The sequence below is a fragment of the Ambystoma mexicanum genome, chromosome 2q (assembly GCF_040938575.1).
Source record: "Ambystoma mexicanum isolate Mex_15411 chromosome 2q, UKY_AmexF1_1, whole genome shotgun sequence".
NCBI classification, from domain to species: Eukaryota; Metazoa; Chordata; class Amphibia; order Caudata; family Ambystomatidae; genus Ambystoma; species Ambystoma mexicanum.
In genome coordinates this window covers 792,857,423-792,878,885 of record NC_090924.1, presented here as the reverse complement: position 1 = coordinate 792,878,885, position 21,463 = coordinate 792,857,423, and the positions used below count along the sequence as shown (strand labels likewise).

Genomic DNA, 21,463 nt, shown 5'->3' with positions numbered 1-21,463 from the left:
CTTTGGCCCACAGGGGCTTGCAAGTGGGGACCATTAAAGGTTACCTGGCGGCGCTGTCCATATTTAAGCGCTCGTCTGAAGAATGTTCCTATTTTAAGATTCCTTTAATTTCTCAGTTTTTGAAAGGGCTCACTAATGTGTTCCCTCTGTCACCTTTTCTGGTGCCTGGTTGGGATTTGAACCTTGTTCTTAAGTTTCTTATGGGTGCTCCGTTTCAGCCTTTACATTCTTGCCCTTTGAGACTGGTAACTCTTAAAACTGTTTTTGGTTGCGGTTACTTCCGCTCGCAGAGTGAGTGAGTTACAGGCACTTTCAGTTAAGCACCCTTCGCTGTGTTTGATAAGGACAGGGTTGTCCTTAGAGTTCGTCCTTCTTTTCTTCCGAAGGTGGTTTCGGAATTTCATTTGAGCCAGAAGGTTGTTCTGTCGGCGTTCTATCCTCCTCCACATCCTGGTAAGGAAGAGGAGAGGCTCCATAGGCTTGATCCTAGGATAGGCTTGATCCTAGGAGAGCGTTGAGCTTTTATATTTTGCGCATGTCCCGGGTCAGAGTGGACGATCAACTTTTCATTGGTTACGCTGGAAAGCGTTTGGGACAAGCTGTGACGAAACAGACTTTGTCTCGTTGGATTATTTTAGCTATCTCCGAGTGTTACCGCTTGGCGGGTAAGGACCCTCCGGCTGGCTTGGGGGCCCATTCTACCAGGGGAGTGGCTGCGTCTACTGCCCTGCAGTGGGGTGTTCCTATTCGTCACATCTGTGATGCAGCCATCTGGGCTTCAGTACATATTTTTGTACGTCACTACTCCCTCGATTTCATCAGAGGGCAGGATCTGGCCTTTGGTAAGGCAGTCCTATATTCCGTAATTTGATTGGGCATGCTAAATTTGTGTTCTAAATTCTTTTCCCACCTCCTTGCTTGGTACTGCTTTGGGAATCCCCTCGAAGAACAAGTTACTTTCTTACCTGGTAACATTCTTTCGATGGGATGGTCCGACGACGTATTCCATATCGCTCCCTCCCTACCTTCCCCGCTGCAGAATTTCTTTTGCGATTGGAGCTTGCGTTCCGCAAGGCCTTGTGTGTCTGACTGGCAGAAAACTGGTGGCACGCGTTCTGGGGGAAAAAACTATAACTGAGGCTATGGGCGTTGTGTGTCCTACTTATCACATCTAGTGACGTCGGCTGTCGGAGGAGGTGCTCGGGGACGGCGCATCGACGTCCTCGACGCAGGACACAGACGCCAAAGGTTTTCCGAAGCAGCACAGCTGTGGACATTACCTGTCATAGATATGGTATATGTCAGACCATCCCATCGAAAGAACGTTACCAGGTAAGGAAGTAACTTGTTCTTCTCTTTTAGCAACATTTTGGGTTATTCAGTTGTCTTTGTCAATCTCTGAATTTCTGCAAGTGTCCCTACTGGTATATGCGGCACTGCAGTGGTGAATGGCACTGGGCTTCAACAAATTCTATGTGGTCAGTTATCTGGATAGTGGAGACCCTGATTCTTCCTTGCATGACATTGTGTCACTGGACTGGCCTTGTGTACAGCTGAGGCACACGTCTTGGGGAGAATGTGTCTTGTCTAATAACCACTATTTCTTGAGGCTCTTCTACCTGACCCAGAGAAGGACGGCATTGGCTGCAGGCATCAGAATAGGATTTATTGAGCAGGATAAAACACCGGCTCTATGGTATCCGGTATCGGCCAGTAAACCGGATCTATCTCTAGGGAAATTAAGAGCTAGTATGGAGCATGCCACAAATGTAACTCTCATACTCCTACGTCCCGTCCCCTTTCCTGCATACTTATGAGACATTCCTCCGATCTTTGGGACGGGACCGGAGCACTTTGTAAAAACCATCAAATTTTTCCAAAATGTGTCCTTCCTCTCTTTTTACGCGGGGTACCGCACGCGGCCGTAACCCCGCCCTTCTTGGCTCCGCCCAGCGCATCGCCCATCAGTCCTTTTCTCTGCTCGCTCGGGACTGGGCGCACTTGCATCTTCAGAAGATTTTTTTCCTTCCAGTTCCTCTTCTCTTGCTCTGGTTTAGCGGTCGCGTGGTAGTCAGTCTATGCCGTTTCAGCTAGACTTTCCAAATTGTTGTTATTGTCAGCAATGCTTCGCTAGGGCGGATCCCCATCCTCTTTGTTTCGAGTGTTTGGGTACAGACCACCGGTGGGACTCGTGGTTTTATTGCGACGTCCGGGCGCTTCAACGTAGTTTTGGAGCGGTTGGAGGAGGTGTTTCAACGTACTCCCCTGGCGCATTTTCAAACTCATCGACGAGAAGAAGAAACGCCCGGTGAGTTCTTTAGTTTTTAGGGCACCCCGGCCGGGGGACTCCTTCCTGGGGTCTTCCCAGTCCGGGAGGAGCATCAAAAGCTCTATTACCGGGGCTTGCCCTGAGGTGCCTTCCAGGCCTTAAAGCTGTACTGGAGATTTCTCAGAGGGCTTCCGTAAGGGGCCTATTGACACTGGATTACATTCTGAGGCCCCTCCTGTGGGGGCTATTTGTTGGCCCAGTTCTACTGAGGCGTCGGGTACCAGAGCTTGCTTCGAGGTCTCCTTGGCTGGAGCTTCCTGTAAAAACACTGGGGTACGCCCTGAGGCCTCTGTTGAGATTGTTGATACCGAACGGAAGTTCGAGGCCCATCGTGAAGAGGCTTTTACCGGACTCTGGTCTGAGGCCTGTCATTTAGAGGCTAAGGTGACCAACATTTCTGAGAGACCTGTTAAGGTCTTGTCGGTGAGGTGTGTTCCTCATCATTCCTGCTCTTGTGGTGCCTCCAGATCTGTTGAGGGGGCACGGAGGGAGGTTTTGGACCGTAATCTCTCCGTTACCGGCAGTGCCATGGTCCTTCATTTTGAAGGCTAGTTTGGCTGTTAGCATGTCACAGAAACATTCTAGGCTACGCAGTATCGGTTTGGCCGAGGTTCCTTGTGTTAAGGCTAAAATGAAGACCCCTGACCCACCTTTGGGGACCCCTGCTTCACTTCCACACATGTTGTGGTTCTCCTCAGGTGCCGACAAACTGGCGGCCGTTCCCGCCAAGACCATGGTGGCCATTTTGGATTCATCCTTTAAAACTACGCCATCGGCCCTAGGTTTATGGGGTGGGTTTTCAGGTGAACATCAGTTTCCTCGTGCACATCCATTTTGTCCAGTTTATGACTGGAATGCTCAGATGCCCCTACCTCACAATGTCTCGCTTCCTGTGGCATCGGCGCCCTTGATTTATGTAGACACCAGTAGGGAAGGGACCTCTTGGAAACGATCTCCCTTGCGCCCCTGGAATTACTCCGCTCATGAGGCCTCCTCCAGTCGCGCCCAAATCATCGGCAGGGGGGGGGCGCCTTTTTCGGCAAGTTTCAAAGGTTGATGCGTTCCGACCCCATGAAGGAGTACTTTCGAGGCTTGTTGAGGGAGATATGCTCGCCTGCGCTGACGGTCCCAGCTGCGGTTCCTGTGGCTTCGCCGGCGCCGCCTTTACTGGCTGGGCCTCCCCCAACTCTTCCACCCTTGCCTCCGTTGTCCCCAGTGGACAAGGCTATTGTGGTGCCGGATGTGACTCAGCGTGATCTGGACAGCGAAGACCAGCCCCGCTCTGTCAGAGCCTTTCACAACAGGGTGCTGGACGTGTCTGTTGGATGTTCCAGTACTCGAGGCACCCGCTCCGCAGGAGCGTGTGTTTTCGGGGGCGTTCACCTTATTTCCTTCGGAGCGTACCGGCTTGTTCTTGCAGAAGCACGTTTTGGCTGATTTCCGTAAAGTCTGGAAGAAACCACACTCTGGACTGTTTGTCAACAAGAAGATTTATGTGTGTTACAGGCTCCATTCTTCGGAAGAGGTGACCTTAGTGTCGTGTCCGCCCCCCTCCTCCACAGTAGTGGCTGCGGCCACTTTGCAATCCAGACATACGTCATCCTCTTCTATGACGGCAACACAGGTTCTGGCCAAAGAGGACACGCTTCTCGACTCCCTTGGGAGGAAGATTTTCGCTAACTCAGCCCTGCAGCTGCGTCAAGCCAATGCAGAACTGGTGTTGGCGGGGGCGAATATGAAAATGTGGAAAGGTCTGTCGGAGTTTGAGGAGTTTATTCCCACTGAAAAGCTGGAAGATTTCAAAGCGGGATTGTCAGACACCAGGGTCCTGGCACAGGATCTGCTGGAGGCTGCGGCGCATCATGTCGACACATCGGCCCGGGGCCTAACGCTTGGCGTGGATACCTCTCGTCAGGCTTGGTGGTGCACCACCATATTGTCTGAGGTGCAGGATAGGGTTTTGGACCTGCCTTTTGATGGCAAGTAGCTCTTTCATTCTATAACAAATGTGGAGCTGACCAAAACTAAGGACAGCACTCAGACCGTCAAGTCCTTGTATGTCCTGGTAAAACCTCCTTTCAGGACACAGAGATAGTTGTCAAACCTTCGGCCTCCCTCTGGTTTCAGGGGTTTTTTAGATCGGAAATCCCGCAGAGTTGACGCCCCTTGGGGAAATTCCCGCCAAAGGCAGCAACAGAGTCAGTTTTTCTCCCGCTCCTCAGCCTTCTCCTCAGGTTCAGGTGGTGCCGCCACCGAGAAACCAGCTAAATGAGGGTTTTCTGTGCTCGCACGAGACACCGGTCGGAGGACGCATTGCGTCTCATTGAGAGGCATGGCAGACCATCACCGAGGACCGGTGGGTCTGGTCAGTCGCTCAGGCAGGCTTCCGCTAACGCCTTTCCCCTACCCCACCCATCAATCCTCCCTTCCTGCAGTCAGGGTTGCCCTCCCTCAGTGCCGAAATTCAGAAATTACTGGATCTCAGAGCGGTGGAACCCGTTCCCCTAGGGGAGCGAGGGGAAGGCTTCTACTCCCGGCTGTTTATGGTGCCCAAACCCAACCAGGCTGGCCTGCGCATCATCCTAAACCTTTCCCAGTTCAATCTTTCTCTACCCCAAGAGAAATTCAAGATGATCACGCCTTGTCAGATAAAGTCCTCTTTGCAGAATGGTGATTGGCTCAGCGTGGTGGACCTTCAGGATGCGTATATGCATATTTTGATCTGGAATCCACACCGGAGATACCTGCGGTTTTCCGTGGGGGAGGAGCACTTCCAGTTCTGAGTGCTCCCCTTTGGCCTCAGCTCGGCACTGCGTGTCTTTTCAAAGATGTCGGTTATCGCAGCTTATCTTCGGCTTCAGGATATCCATGTGTATCTGTATTTGGACGATTGGCTGTTGCGCAGTCCTTGCCTGCTGAAAGCCTCGAGCAATCTTCAGTCCCTCCTCCAGCTCCTGTTCCACCTTGGGCTGTCGGTGAACTGGCGGAAATCTTCCATGACGGTCTCTCAGGACTTGACTTTCCTGGGTTTTCATTGGAACACGATTGACTGCAGAGTTTACCTGACCAGGGACAGAATGGCAGATCTGTTGGCCATGTGTCAGATGTTTGTGCAGTCGGAGAGCATGTTGGCCTCATGGCCTCGTGAGTATTGGCTCTTCCTCTTGCTCGGCTCAAGATGAGGCAGACGCAGATGGCTCTTCAGAGTTCCTGGCGTCAGGTTGTGGATCCGGACTCCAAGATAATATCGATTCCGGCTTTCATGAGAATGGACCTGGTGTGGTGGTCGTCTCTCAGCAACCTGTCGGTGGGCGTGGGTTTTCAAGACCCCGCTCCGATGGTGACGATCACAATGGACTCCTCCCTTCTGGGGTGGGGTGCGACGTTGGATGATTTTCAGGTCTCCGACCTCTGGTCGCCCCAAGACAAGTTCCTTCATATAAATCTGGAGCTTCTGGCGATCTTCCTAGCGCTCAAGGCATTCCGGTCATTGCCAACAAAGTGTTTTGTGTCCGAACGGACAATGTGGTGTCGATGTTTTACATCAACAAGCAGGGGGGCACCAAGTCCCCTCCTCTTGTGGATCTTGCCATTCAGATTTGGGAATGGGCGGTTCAGCATGGTGTCTGGCTGGTGGCAGTGAACATCCCGGGCCAGCTGAACATTGCGGCAGATGCCCTCAGCCGACAAACAATGGTCAGCTATTAGTGGGAATTGAAAGCGGAGGTTCTCTTACAGAGATTCCTGTGTTGGGGCACTCCGGAAGTGGACCTCTTCTCAACATCAGCAAACAAGAAACTTCCTCTGTATACCTCCTGAAATGATTCATCGGACGATTTGCAAGCTGAAGAACACAGTGAACTGTTCTCTTCTGCTCATAGCTCTGTGGTGGCCGGCCAGGTTCTGGTTTTCAGGGCTTCAACATCTGTCGGTGTGTGCACTGATCAGGCTTCCACTGGTTCCCGATCTGCTTCACCAGAGAGATCGGCAGCTGTGGCTCCCCTCACCACAATCGTTCAGCTTGGCGGCATGGTGCCCGAGTTCAGATCTTTAGAACATCTCAACCTGTCTGCTGACAACATGCGTATTATTCAGGCACCCAGGAAGCCCTTGACAAGGTCTCAGTAGAGAAGCAAGTGGCTTTGGTTCTGTCACTGGTGCTTAGTCAAACAGCTGGACCACAGGGTGGCTACGAACACGGTGCTGTCCTTCGTCTCTCATCTAGCAGAGTCGGGCATTTATGTCCTGTCATGCAGGACTTATCTTTCGGCTGTGGCGGCTTACCTATCCACGGACCAGTGCTCTTTTTCACTGTTGAATCCAGTGATTAAACGGCACTTTGCGGGTCTAATGCGTCTTTACCCTCCGACGTGGGATCTGAACGTGGTCTTTGTGCCATAAGCCTTTTGAACCAATGGCTATTGTGGATCTTAAGCACCTTTCGTGGAAGGTGTCTTTCTTAGTCCCTGTTACCTCGGCAAAGCGTGTGAGTGAGCTCCAAGCTTTGTCAATGGAGCACCCCTTCTTGGTTTTCCACAAGGATAATCCTTAGGACAAATCCTTCCTTCTTTCTTACCAAACATGGTTTCTGATTTCCATCTAAATCAGTCAATCTCGCTGCCTGTCTTCTTTCCAAAACCGGCTTCGGAAGCTGAGAGGGTTTTGCATTGCCTGGGTGTTGGAATTTGAGCTCTTCTACCTGGACAGAGCATCTGAACTTAGGAGTTCTCAACTATTGGTGACCTTTGGTAACCCGCAAGGTAAGTAGGCCTGCAAAGCAACTATCTCCAGATGGATTTCTGCCTGTATTACGGAGTCCTACACTGTTCTGGGTCTCCAGCCTCCTAAAGGGATTCATGCACATCTGGTACGGGGCAAGCAAGCCAGCTGCTGTTGCCTTTCAAAAGTATGTCCCTTGGGAGACCATCGCAAAAGCAGCTACTTGGGCCTCCCCATCGGCTTTTTGTAAACATTACTGCTTGGACCTGAGCTCCAGATCTGATGCTCAGTTTGGCTAGGCTGTGCTGAAAAACCTTTTTCATTAGGGGGTTTCCATCCACCCGTAGTTTCTGTGAGGAGTGCTTGGGAATCTCCCATCAGTATGGAGGAAAGGGGACGGGACGTAGGATTATAACCGGGTTACTCACCTTAGTGACCACCTCACTCCTAGTCCATAGTCCCCTATCCTCCATACGCCCTCCCTCTGTCCCCTCTAATAAGGTTCCTCTGTTATTGCTTAAAGGTCTCTGACCTGGCGATAGAAAAGGACTGATGGACGATGTGCTGGGCGGAGCTAAGAAGGGCAGGGTTACGGCCCCGTGCGGTACCCCGCGTAAAAAGAGAGGAAGGACACATTTTTGAATAATGTGATGCTTTTTAAAAAGTGCTCCAGTCCTGTCCCACAGGACAGGAATTTCCCAGAAGTATGGAGGAAAGGGGACTATGAACTTAGGAGTAAGGTGGTCACTACTGTGAGTAACCTGGTTATTTGAGATGCAAAGTAAAACTTTGTGTTTAATGTAAGACCCATGATGCTTTAAATTACTTCTAGATGTGTACTAATGCTCATTGATGTAATTCTCAAACAGAGTTAATATCACGTAGGTGTGTTTTGTATGGCATAAGGTGGTTTTGGAAGTCCAGAGTAGCTCCTTGGAACTGTTGGTGCCAAGCCAACCAAGTTCCCCTTGACTACAACCAGCAGCTATATAGCTACCAACCTCCCACAAACTTCGAACCCTAAGCTAGAAGTAGGACATCACTGTGTAACTGGGAATTCATCTGACTTTTCAGCCTTTGAGCTATTCGGGAAGGAACTAGAGTCCTAACTTTTTAGGAAGGAGTTTTATAATTGATATTTCCAGTATAATCTCTTGAACGCATGGGAAAGAGGACAGAGGAATGAAGGGAGGGAACAAACAACTGAATCATTCACAATGCCAGATTGCACATTCTTAATAACCAGTAACATAACACAGTAAGAGAAGACAGGGGGATGAGGAGGATAAGAAACCTTAAGTGCCCATACACTTAGCCCCACTTGCCTCTATCCATCTAATTCTAAACACCTTCACTCCCTACAGCCCTAGAGCTATAACCCAACAACTGTGTATACATTCTGTTTCTCACTACCCTTTACTCCATGGACTCTTCCTGAGTTATGTATACCATGTGCGCCTAGGCTGTAACTTCTAGTCGGCCATTTTCAGGGATCCCTGCTGCACCACCTCAGCCCAACTCCCACCTTTGCCTTGTGTGGCACCCCTTTACAACAGCCCATCCAACAGTGAATCGTTTCCCCTTTTGTGCCACTCTTCTTTTGAGACCCGCCTACCTGGTTGCAGCTGTTTCACCTCATTTGGTGAAACAACCATTTTCTTAATTTTATCGCTGTATCTTTTTTGGGGGCAGGTTGCGGTACATTTTAGTTTGGTTTTTAAGGTAATGAGGGGTGAGGAAGGGACAAGATTGTTTAGAGAGGGGCTGTGTGGTGCCTACCCCCTAAGTAAATAAATTAAAGCTGCAAAAAATCTGGCAAAAAGACCAAGGCGATCAGCTGTCCCTGTTCAGTTTACATAACGTTTCATATTCTACAGTATATCAGTGCACTGTATTTTATGACCCTCCCTTTGTGGTGTAAAGTACTCTGCTGCTGTTTGGTGATTGGTCAATGCAATATAAATGCCCTATAAAAAAATGGGTTCAACATACACAGGTGATCAAACGGAGCTCTGAACAGGTTCCATAATTCTGTATCAATACATTACTTGGTAACGTTGATTGCTACGATTGCCTTTGAGCCAGTGCATTGCGTTATACTGGCACAATACATTTTACTGGTGGCAAAAACAGAATTGCTATTTCATTTCAGGTTTTTCACATATGGTAATATTCCATTGGAAGTGCATTTGAAACAAATTCAACAAGATGCCTTATGTAAATATCAGAGAATTGACCCCAAAACAGAAGTGCCTCCTCAGGAGCTGTGGAATGCACCGGTAAGGCAGTTAGACTTTTAGCTATTGTTCATTGTGATGGATGTGGCGTCAAGCAAAAATGCACTGTTTTCTGAATAAATTGAAGAGAAATGTCATGGTTCTGAATTAAAAGCATGAATAGTTTGATTTGTGAATTTGGAATTGTCAAAAGCATGTAGTCTTGCAAACCGGTTTCATGTAAGCCTGACAAATTTGAATGCAAGTGATGAGGATACACATCAAACACTGTACACCAAAGAAAAATCCCAAAACAGCATTGAAAGTTTTCTTTGTTTAAAATATATTCTGCACCTCAACTATATTATACGGTTAGGTCCGTTTTGAGCGCGTTTCAAATTTTTCAAAATAAACAATATTAATTGCAAATCTGAATCATTTAAGAGACAGCTATGTTCAAGAATCTGGAGATCATGAGAGGGTATCACTGCTGGTGCTACCATTTCTCACATGTGGCATTACTACTGTAGACTGAAAATAATTTCTAATGCATGTTTATGATGGAGGGAAGGACCTGACATAATGGTCCTGTTAAAATGAAATAAAATAACTCACATTCTAAATTACCAAATTAATTCTCCCTTAGCAGCTTTAGTGCCGCATCCTAAGTTTTGTATTTTCTAAATTTTTTCATTGAGGTTACAAAGATCTACACACAGATTACGATCACAATGAATGACAACCAATCAGATTCTGTAGGCATGATTATCTTGTCTCCTTGCACAAACCTGCTACTATTCCAATTTAGTCATGGAAGGAGTGCTGTGGCAGGTGCTGGAGGATTGCAGTTGTTGCAATTGGGTGAGGGGCTGGGTGTTGTGAACTAAACAGATTTTTGACTTGGGACCCAACAGTGTTCTTTAATGTCTGTATCTAAAAGCGCCTGTTTTAATCTTAGAAGGGCTCTCCCCCCTCACTGCCCCTACCCCCCAAGCCTGCATGTGCCCAGTGATTTCCTCCACAGACTCAAGTGACGATCCACATGTGCAACTAGGACAGTCCTGTTGAATGCCTCGAGGTTCAATATTTGAACAGTTGCTCTATAGCAGCAAATTCCTCAATGTACTGCTGAGAAGTCCTCGTCTAACCAGAAGATTATGCACTTCGAATGGATTGTGCCTTCCCACGTATTCCTCATCTTGTGATATTCGTTATCGGCAGCTTCGCTGCTTTGGAAATTATTTTTCAGCACAGGGAGCTGTGCTCGAGGTTGTGCCGTCGATTGTCCCTCGACAGGCTCCGTTCTATGTCGACGTCACTGCTGGTATAAATAGCTCGAGCCGCGCCTGTTGGCTGTAGTTCCGTTTTTCCGATTGCTTCGCTCTCGTGAACGGCGCGCTTCAAGATTTTCTGTCAGAAAATGTCTTCATCATCAACCGCTTCTACACCCAAGACTGGGTTTAAGAAGTGTATTGACTGTCGGCCGAAGATGTCCATCACCGATCCTCACCGTATCGGTCTTTGGTGTCTGGGTTCAGGTCATCAAACCGGCGACTGTGGCTCCTGTCGGTCAATGACGGAGAAGGCCCTCCGTGAGAGGAAAAGTAAGTTTGCGGTGGGGCAGGAGGTGTCAAAGAACACTTAGAAGGCCTTGTCAAAAAGGCATAAAAAAATCGTCCGATTCAAAGGAATCGGAACGTCATAAAAAAACACTTGAAGAGATCCCGATCTCATAGTAGATCGAGACGATCTTCTTTGTCATCTTCAAAAAAACTAAAAAGAAGACATAGATCTCCATCGTCATCATCCGATACATCGACTGAATTGGTTCAATGTCCTACAAAATCGGATTCCCCAACAAAATGGGAAGATTTTAGGAAAAAAATGATGCAGGTCTTTGAGAATGCGGCCTCGACCCCCTCAGACACCTCAGAAGAGCCAGACCCCGGTTGCTCCATTGGACGACGCAGGGAAGTCGGGAACTACTGCGGTAAAACCCAGTAGTATGGGTAAAGACAGTAAAACTCGAGTCGAAAAGTTGTCGAGAGATCGAGAATCGCGTGTTTCCCCGATCCCTCATAAAAAGCAGAAGTTGTCGAAATGAAGCGCAACCAATGTCACCTGTACCCTGGCCAGGTTCACACATACCCTGTGGGAATGCATTTCGGCGGCGGCTGAACATATTCCGGACGGCGAGGAAAGGGAAGGCTTCCTGAATATAGTCAAAGACGGGAAGGAGGCAATGGGGGAATGTCTCCAGTCTGGACTGGATACTGCTGATGGTATTAGTAGATCCATGGCGTCAAGCACAGTGCTACGCAGATTTGCGTGGTTGAGGAAGTCGGGGTTTGCATCAGATGAGCAGGCCAGACTTCTCAAAATGCCCTTTGATGGCTCGAGGCTGTTTGGTAGTAAGGCTGATGAGAGTCTAGAAAAGCTACAGACGGCAAAAGCGGCAGCTAAATCCCTTAGTGCTCCATGCGACAGCCTCAGAAACCATATTCGGGCGCATTTTCCTGGAGGGGTCGTCCTTTTCGATACTACTCTTCTGTTGGTAGAGGAAGAGGACAGGCTTTTCAAAGGGGGAAAAAGAAATGTCACTCATGGTGGTTGAGGAAAGACTACAAAGCCATCTTCAGGAACGGCATCTATGCCCTCAGCCGTTCCTGCAGCCGCCTCCAAATCACTCTGAGGTCTTATCATACAAAACACCAGTGGGAGGCAGAATCTCTCAGCATCTGAAAGAATGGCGGGGCATTACTTCAGATGCTTGGGCACTGGAAATAGTAGCTCAAGGTTACTGCCTTCCCTTCCTAAAAAGGCCTCACAATCATCCACCGGGAGCCAGCTCTACCAAAATTCCAGACCTGCTCCTTTTGCAGGAAATTCTAACCCTGCTAGAGAAAGGTGCAATAGAACATGTACCTGTAGTGTAGAGGAACAAGGGTTGGTACTCCCCTTATTTTCTCATCCCAAAGAATTACGGAGGATTGAGACCCATCTTGGACTTAAGTAACTTGAACAAGTTCCCCAGGAAGGACAAGTTCAAGATGGTAGCCCTTTCTCAAATCCTTCAGGCTCTCCAACTCCAAGACTGGTTGGTATCATTGGACCTTCAGGATGTTTATTTTCATGTGCCAATCCATCCCAAGCACAGAAAATACCTGAGGTTCGCAGTTGGCGGTTCTCACTATCAGTTTCAAGTTCTGCCATTCGGGCTGACCTTTGCTCCGAGGGTTTTCACCAAGCTGATGGCGGTAGTGGCAGCGAGTCTCGGGAGAGGAGGGATTCACGTCTACCCTTACCTGGACGACTGGTTGATCAGAGCACGTTCTCCCGAACAAGCTCAGGAACATCTGTCGATCACCTGCCACTTCCTCCACAACCTGGGCTTCTCCCTCAATTTCAAGAAGTCCGACATGATACCATCCCAAGAACTCCAGTTTATCGGAACAGTCTTGGACACTTCCTTGGGCAAAGCCTCGCCGCCCGAGGTAAGAGCTCTCCACATACAGCAGATGGTAACAACATTCCAGAAAGCCCAGCATCTGCCGGCCTTCGATTTTCTGAGGTTGCTCGGCCTCATGGCATCCTGCATTTTTCTGGTGCCAGAGGCCAGACTGAGAATGAGATCCCTCCAATGGGCCCTCAGAACTCGGTGGTCCCAATTCTCGGGGAGTATGTCAGATCTTCTGCAAGTCCCGAGCGCAGTTGCTCAGGATCTACTATAGTTTTCTTGCAACAACCACATCCTCATGGGAGAATCTTTTTGGCAACCATGGCCAGAGTTAACAGTAGTAACAGACGCCTCACTCACAGGGTGGGGAGCTCACACCAGCGATCTGACTATCAGCGGACGTTGGTCTCCATCTGAGTTCAAACTACACATCAACCTATTGGAGCTGAGGGCAATCAGACTAGCGCTGAAGGCCTTCCTGCCCTCTGTACAGGGAAAGAATGTCCTGATAATGACGGACAACACAGCAGTCATGTACTTCCTCAACAAAAGGAGGCGTAGGATCACTACCACTGTGCAGAGAGGCAATTTAGCTCTGGTTCTGGTCAATACGAGAAGGAATCTCTCTGTCAGCAATTCACCTAGCCGGAGAGCAGAACATGGCGGCAGACACTCTGAGGAGGCAGAGCACAGTCTCCCACTAGTGGGAGTTAGCTCAGGAAGTCCTTCTGGAGATCTTCGCCCTTTGGGGAACCCCTCAAGTGGATCTGTTCGCGACAACGGTAAACCGGAAGTGCGGTCAGTATTGCTCAAGGTAATTTCCCCCGAGAGGAACTCTAGGAGACGCGTTTGTGGTGGACTGGGATTTCCCCCTACTGTACGAGTTTCCTCCAGTCCCCGTGATTCCTCAAGTAATCAGGAGGTTGAAAAAGTTCAGGAAAGCCATGATTCTAATTGCCCCGGACTGGGCCAGGAGGACGTGGTACCTGGACCTTCTGGACATGTCCATCTGCCCTCCAGTACGTCTTCCGCAAAGAGAGGATATTCTCTCAAGAGGAAGGTCGGGTTCTCCATCCAGAGGTCTAGACACTCAATCTACACGCATGGTTTCTGAGAGGTTGAGATACAAGGATTGGGATCTTCCGGATGACGTAATAGAGATTTTGCTTTCGGCCAGAAGGCCAGCTACGAAATCCTTGTACCAGTGTTGTTGGAACAAGATCAGTAACTGGTGCAAAGATGGGGATGTGGACCCTTTTCAATGTGGCACCCCAATGGAGCTTTCTTTCCTGTTACATCTAGCCAATCTGGGGCTCCAGATCGGAACTGCGCTGTCCATTTTTAAGCGTTCCTTGGAAGAAGCTTCTTACTTTAAAATTCCATTAATCCTACAGTTCCTGAAAGGATTTATCAATGTATATCCACCAATACCGTTTCATGTTCCAACTTGGGATTTAAACTTAGTTCTTAAATTCCTAACTTGTATACCATTTGAGCTTCTGCACTCCTGTCCATTGAGGCTTTTAACACTAAAAACTGTTCTTCTTGTGGCATTAACATCAGCCCGCAGGGTTAGTGAACTACAGGCTCTCTCATGTAAACCTCCATATATCTTTTACAAGGACAAGGTAGTTCTTAAGGTTAAACCATCTTTCTTACCGAAAGTAGTTTCCGACTTCCATTTGTCAAAAAAAATTATTTTACCAACATTCTGTCCTCCTCTTCATCTGGGTAAAGAAGAGGAGAGATTACATAGACTGGACCCCAAGAGGGCCCTCAGTTTTTACATTTCAAGAATAGCAAAATTACATCAAGATGACCAACTCTTTGTGGGTTACACAGGTCGTAAATTGGGGTTAGCGGTGACAAAGCAAACTATATCCCACTGGATCATTCTGGCTATATTGGAATGCTACAGATTAGCAGGAAAAGACCCACCAGATGGGCTACGTGCTCACTCCACTAGGGGAATGGCTACTTCTTCGGCTTTGAAGAGGGGAGTCCCTGCAAAAGACATTTGCTCGGCGGCAACATGGGCATCAATGCATACCTTTATCAAGCATTACTGCTTAGATGCCTCCTCCTCCAATGAGGGTTTATTTGCCAGGACGGTACTTCATTTGGTCCATGAAGACAAGAACTAACACTCCCACCTCCAAATTGATCATTGCTTTGGGAATCTATCACAAGATGAGGAATACGTGGGAGGACACAATTAATTCGAAGAACGTTACTTACCAATTTACCATCGACTGCCCCAGGAGGCTTGAGGAAGCAGTGCGCAGCGCACAAAACACCATCTTGAAGTAACTAAAACTTTATTAGTCACTCTACTATCTCGTACTGCTGCCTGTAATTGTATGCTGGAATAGAAGCTCAGCCTCCTAAAGACTGAAGCAACTTTATCCTAAGTACTTTTATATTGATTGCAAAACGGGAAGCACTGACTTAAGGCAACCTTTGAAAGTTAAATGCACATTAGCATTTTATTTTGAAAAACGAAGACTGCATTTGTTGCATGGGAATAGACTGACTGAACAGTTGTTTTTTTCTGTAACAGCACTCTGAGTCCCAGAACTCACCTTTGTACCAGTAGTGCTTTTCAGGCATCCATTGCCGCCGCAGGTACGCAAACTTGCACAGTCAGGAACTACAGTTCCCAGAGTGCCTTCACGTCCATTTCAAGAAACGTCAGGCGCTTCAGCGCCGGCGCTTCTGCAACGAAGCCGGTCTACGCCGGTCCATGGCGTCCAACGGCACACGGCCCTAAACTCTACTCAAATTTCTCCAGGGAAAGATCTGATCCGGTTAAGCAGGTATGGGCGACCCAGACCTATGCGATTTACTAGCCAAATCTACTATATTACAGAACCAAAACCTAGTGCAAACATTTGTAAACACTAGATTAGAATCTATCCACGCCCGAAAAGGACCTGTATCAGCCACACTGAAGTCCCAGATAAAAATTCCGACAAGAAAGAACTCACCTCAATTGAAACCGCAACTCGTGTCATCAAAATAGCACTGTTGAATACCAGATCCCTAAACAAACATGCACAGGATATTCATGATTATATCCTGGAAGATGACCTTGATGTCCTGTGTCTCACTGAGACTTGGCTTCAGGAACCAATGAGGCCCAAGGTTGACATCGCCGTGCCCAGGAATTATACCATCTATACCAATAATAGAGCGACAGGAAAAGGCGGTGGAGTAGCCATAATCGCCAAACAAGACCTTAATTTCTTCCCTGCTCCTATACAATGTACAGGTTGCGAGATCCTGCACCTCAAACTGACACACACTCCAAATGATTGTATCAACCTGATAGTCTTTTACAGACCCCCTTCCCTTGCATCAGATTTCAATGATGAATTAACCCAACTATTGAACAATCTGAAAACATCTAATTCAGGGACAATACTGTTAGGAGACTTAAATCGATGGAGGGGTAATACCAAAGATCCTGATGCCATAAGCCTAGAGGAAGATCTATCGAACTGTTCCTACACCATAATAAATAAAGATTCCACAGCCGTCACAAGTAACCAGCTAGACTGGATAGTTACTAATAACACAGACATGACGATGTAGGTACATATCCCTGCATATGGTCAGATCACTATAAAATTGAATCTAAGTTAGTGCTCAAACCAAAAGCAGCTAAACCTAACAATTCTCCAAAAATGGTATTAGATAGAAATCTAAGAAAAATCACGCCAAGCATCCTTTCAGAAGGCATTACGCAAATCATGCTTGATACTAAGGACACAGATTCATGTGAGGACATTATCTCAGCGTATAACAAACACATGAATGACATATTAAACAAACATGCTCCCCTAAAAAACAAGCAAGTCCGACCTAATATCAACCACCAGAAATGGTTTAATTCTGAAGCTTTGAACCTCAAAAAGGAAAAGCGGAAACTAGAAAGAATATGGCTAAAAGACCCTACAGAAAACAACAAAAAAACTGGAAAACCACTGACATAACATACAGGACTAAAATAACTAATTTAAAGAAAAATCACTATAAATGAACAAATTGCTACTGCATCTAATTCAACTGGGAAACTTTTCCAGATACTTAAAAATATTGAAAAACCTGTAGCACTATCTCCCCCTTTTCAACCCACTCAAAAAGACTGTGAAGCAGTTCAAACTGCGTTTCACAATAAAATCAAGGCAAGAGAAACAATCTCCAATTGTAAGGTAACTAATATCCCTATTCCAGACAATACAGGGACAGATAAGATCGACTCACAAAGCCCAAAATTCCATTTCAGACCCATATCACTGGAAGGTATGAATAAAACCCTCTCAAGTATCAAATGCACTTCATGCACTGAAAATGTACTGCCCCCAAAACTAATCCTTGACAACGCTGCTATTTTTGCACCATTTCTGACCAGAATGGTAAATGCGTCATTTAGAGATGGTAACGTTCCAGCCGCTATCAAAACGGTCACGGTAACACCATTACCTAAAAAACCTGAACTTAACCAACAAGACCCTGCAAATCTAAGGCCAATTACCAACTGCAACTTTTTATTAAAAATACTTGACAGGATTGCCACCGAACAACTCCAGGAATTTGTGGATGACAACAACCTACTCCATCCACAACAATCGGGCTTTAGGACAGCCCACAGCACAGAATCTGCGCTTTTAGATCTGCAAACCGAAATGCTAAGCATCCTCGACCAAGGTAAATCTGGTTTGTTGATCCTACTGGACCTGTTATGGTAATACAGTGTTATGGTTATGTTGTATGTCACAATAAAAGATGACATTTTAAAAACAGTTCTTTCTATTGGAAAAACTGCGGCGCATTTTGTGAAAAAATGGGGACACATGTTCGCACAATGCATCTCAATTGTCAATGAGCTGTAGTCCGGCTTAGTGTCCTCCACCTATGATGGAAAGTGGGTTCCCTACGGGGGCGGTCTCCACCCTGTCTAGAGGGGTGCCTAGTCCCCTTGCTGAAAATAGTAATAGTAGAAAGTTTATTTCGGGAATGCAGAATGTTCCCATAAAACAATTGACAACATAATTATACATCACACCTTAAAATGAACCTCATTCTACCATCATTAAAACATTGCAACATTTTAAAATGCAAGAACCTTCAATTCAAACAATTTTCATTAAAAATGTCCTCAAAGTTAACGCATTCTTTAGAAATGATGATCGAACCCAACCCACACAGACAGAGTCCACCCGTAACGGGTAGCTCAAAGCATGTTCAAACTGAAGAAATCCCTGGCCCCACAAGAGTGGCTTAAGCGTGTGCTCTCTGATAAACCTGAAAGCTGGGCAAAGCAGTAAAAAATGGGGCAAGTCTTCCTTTTGACGCATCGCAAAAAATGCATGATTGATTTTCATTGCCATTGGACCAGGCCCCCGCCACTGCTCTTAAATAAATACAATTAAAACGTGCTCTGGTAATAACAATGCGCTGAGAAGGGTTTTGTGCCCACCACTCATGAGAATGTATGCCCAAACGGTAGAGGGGCGGGTGGACTCATGATGGGAGTGAAAAATGCTTGGGGTTTTGTTACTAGTTTAGTCCATTTTGGTGGTTAGTTTGACTGGGACAACCGATACCTGTTGCTGATAGATAATGGAATCTCACTAGGGTGGGGACACAGGCTGTTGTTTGTGTTAGAGTATTTTTTGTTGCAGTGGCACTCTAAAACCGCTTCTGTTTGTATAATTATCAGTGGCTACCTAAATTGTAGATGTCTTGACACACAGATGATGGAGAAGGAGTTTTGGGTCTGAAAATATGTACAAAAAGGGGTTGTGTGGGGTCTTGCTTGGACAAGGTTTATGGAGTGTTGGAATTTGCACAAATTTTATGGAAAAACGACGGGGGATATCCGGGGCATGAATTGCTCAACATTAGATTCTTTTGTTTCCCAACATCTGTTTGGATTAGTGGAATCCTTGCAGGTTATGGAATCTTCGAGGAGTGACCATAATAATTTAATAATAATAATTTAGCATTTATATAGTGCTATGAACCCTGAGGCATCTGAGCGGTGCTTATTACCCACGGTGTGTGGTGCTCATTTATCGACCTCGGAAGGATAAAAGGCTGAGTTTGGCCCTGCCGGGATTCGAGCCTGCACGAGCATGCTCTGCACGGATGTCAAAGAGAGCGCTCTACTCGCTGTGTTATCTGACCGGTATCTGCTATGCTTGTCATGGAAATAGGCTTAAAATGTGTCTCCCGCTCAATGCATACACATACTTGCTAATTACATTACATTTGTTGTGCAAACTATTGACCCTCGGGCATAAAGGCGCGGACTACAGAAAATGAGAAACCACTCCGAGACGTAGCGGTAAAGAAGAGGTCCAGGAAGCATTAAAGGAGATTTTATGAGATCCCCAGTCAGAAGACGGAACAGTTGGAAGAATCCGAATTTTTAGAGATGTCAGGCAAATAAGAGGGTCTTCAATTCCTTCTTTAAAAGTGAGGAGAGAGGAGTGACTCCTCAGGCTTATAGGGAGATTATTCCAGAGAGAGGGGGCCTTCACATTAAATGCTCCCTTTTCCGCCTTTGATGTCTTACATCTTGGCTGTATGATCAGGTTTAAGGAACCTGATCTCGGGGATCTATGGTCACACTTTTCTTTTATGTGCTGTTGTAAATACACTGGCATTATTTGAAGCCGGCATTTACAGACTATAACTAGCACTCTAAAGTTAATCCGGGATTCAATAGGAAGCCAGTGCACGGAGCGTCTAGCCTCGGTTACATGGCTATGCCTGGGGAGTCTGAGTACAACTCTGACCGCCCAATTCTGGGCAACCTGTAGTCTGTGCAATTCTCGTTGACTGATGCCCAGCAGGAGACTACAACAATAATCCAACTTAGAACCGATTATTGCCCTAGCTATTGTCTCAGCACTTTCTTGGGAGATCATGGGTCTCAAGTGAGCCAACAATTTGATGTAATAAACTACCCCCACCACCACAGATTAAACATGTGCTTTCATTCTTAGTGTCAGGTCCAGTATTACTCCTAGTATTTTAGTTTTTGATAAAGGAGAAATAATGTCATCACCCAGTTTAAATGGACTATAGTCTTGAGTTAATTTGTTAATCGCCTTAGAACTGCCTACAATCAGCAACTCCGTTTTACTGCGATTCAGAGCGAGGAAGTTATCAAGCATCCACTTTTCAATCAGTGCGAATACTCTATTAACCTCCGACTCATTTATATGATGACCCGTTAAAGTTATGACACATTGGGTGTCGTCTGCATAATTAGAGAAGACAACCCCTTTCTCCTGTAACATAAAGAAGAAAGGGGCCATGAACAAATTGTGCAGACATGGAGACAAACTTGCCCCTTGTGGGACCCCATAAAGAACTGAAGGTTGTGTAGCTTCGGCAGTAGCTGAGCAAACTCTACTTGTTCTATGCTCTAAAAATGAAGCTATCCACACAGCTGCCGGGTCTTGAGAGATTTGCCACCTCCTGTAGCCTTGGAAAAAGGATTGAGTGTTCAATTAAATCGAATGCCGCTGATTGATCCAATGAAATGATCAAGGACAAACTTTTCTATCCATTTCCCCCATTAATTTGGTTTTCAACTCCAGAAGAGAGGTTTCTGTCCCATATTTCTTCCTAAAGCCTGACTGATTTGGTGGAGAATGGATTGGAGATCCAAATGCTCTGCTAGTTGACCATAAGCCACTTTATCCAAAATCTTGAGTAGGAAAGGCGTATTGGAAATGGGACGGAAAGTAAGTGGATTGTCCATTGCCAGTCCCGTTTTTTTAAGATGGGGGTGACCATAGTTGCTTTTAACTCATCTGGTACATTAGCTTCCTTCAGGGAAGAGTTTATAAAGATGCAAACTGCTTTAATGAGCCATGTTGGGCATGTTTTTATTATCATAGAAGAGCAAGCATCTCTTCTGCACTGTGATGGTTTCATATGCTCTATAATTTTTATCAGTTCACTTTCTGTAATCAGATGAAAGTTGAACTGGGGAATTAACTGGTCACGGATGAACCCATTAATCGCTTCCTTGCTAGCATCAGTGGTTGACAACCTTTTTTCAAGCATTGTTGTCCTGATTTTATGAAGTTTGTTGTGCAAGCCATTCTGTATGAGTTGACACCATTCCTTATCAGTTTTTACTAATGAGTCGAGGAGTGTAGGAGTAGTTTCCTGTTCCTTTTAATATCTTAAAGATTTCCCTTGCATTGTATTTAGCTTTGTTAATGCGACCATTATGAAAGTCTCTTTTTACGTCCAAGATAGACTTTTTATACTCTCGTACTGTGTTCATGTACTTCACTACTAATAATAATGGATGGTATTCCTTTTTCCATGCAAAATAGGCTTTGCTGACCTCAGATTTTTTAATTCTGAGATCCTCCGAAAACCAGGCCTTGCTTTTATGCTCATTATCTTTAATCTTTTTTAATTTGAGCGGTGCTAGCTTATTTGATATACAAGCCAGATTATTTGTCAGGGCTAAGGCCATGTCTTGTGGTGACATTTCGGCCTGAAAATTTAAAAGATTGGATCTGGAAAGTAACCTGCAAGGGTTCAGGGTGAAACCTTTGCAGAGTGACAGACACACTCGAAGAGTAGATAAGTGGTGCAGAGGGTGGGGGCGCCTTGTGAGAACGGTCTATCAATTATAGAACTATATTGGTAGACTGTGAGAAACCTGAGGGTAGCCTCACACCTACTTCCCTTGGACCCTCTTCT

General features: G+C 46.4%; 1 protein-coding gene across 1 annotated transcript in view; it reads left to right on the top strand.

The window, feature by feature from the left end:
- The window catches only part of PITRM1 (pitrilysin metallopeptidase 1), a 1,609,076-nt gene that overhangs the window by 316,566 nt on the left and 1,271,047 nt on the right, over positions 1 to 21,463 (top strand). The window contains exon 8 of the mRNA XM_069648021.1: positions 9,201 to 9,327. Coding sequence (XP_069504122.1) covers positions 9,201 to 9,327 — 127 coding nt within the window. The remainder of the gene's footprint in view (positions 1 to 9,200; positions 9,328 to 21,463) is intronic.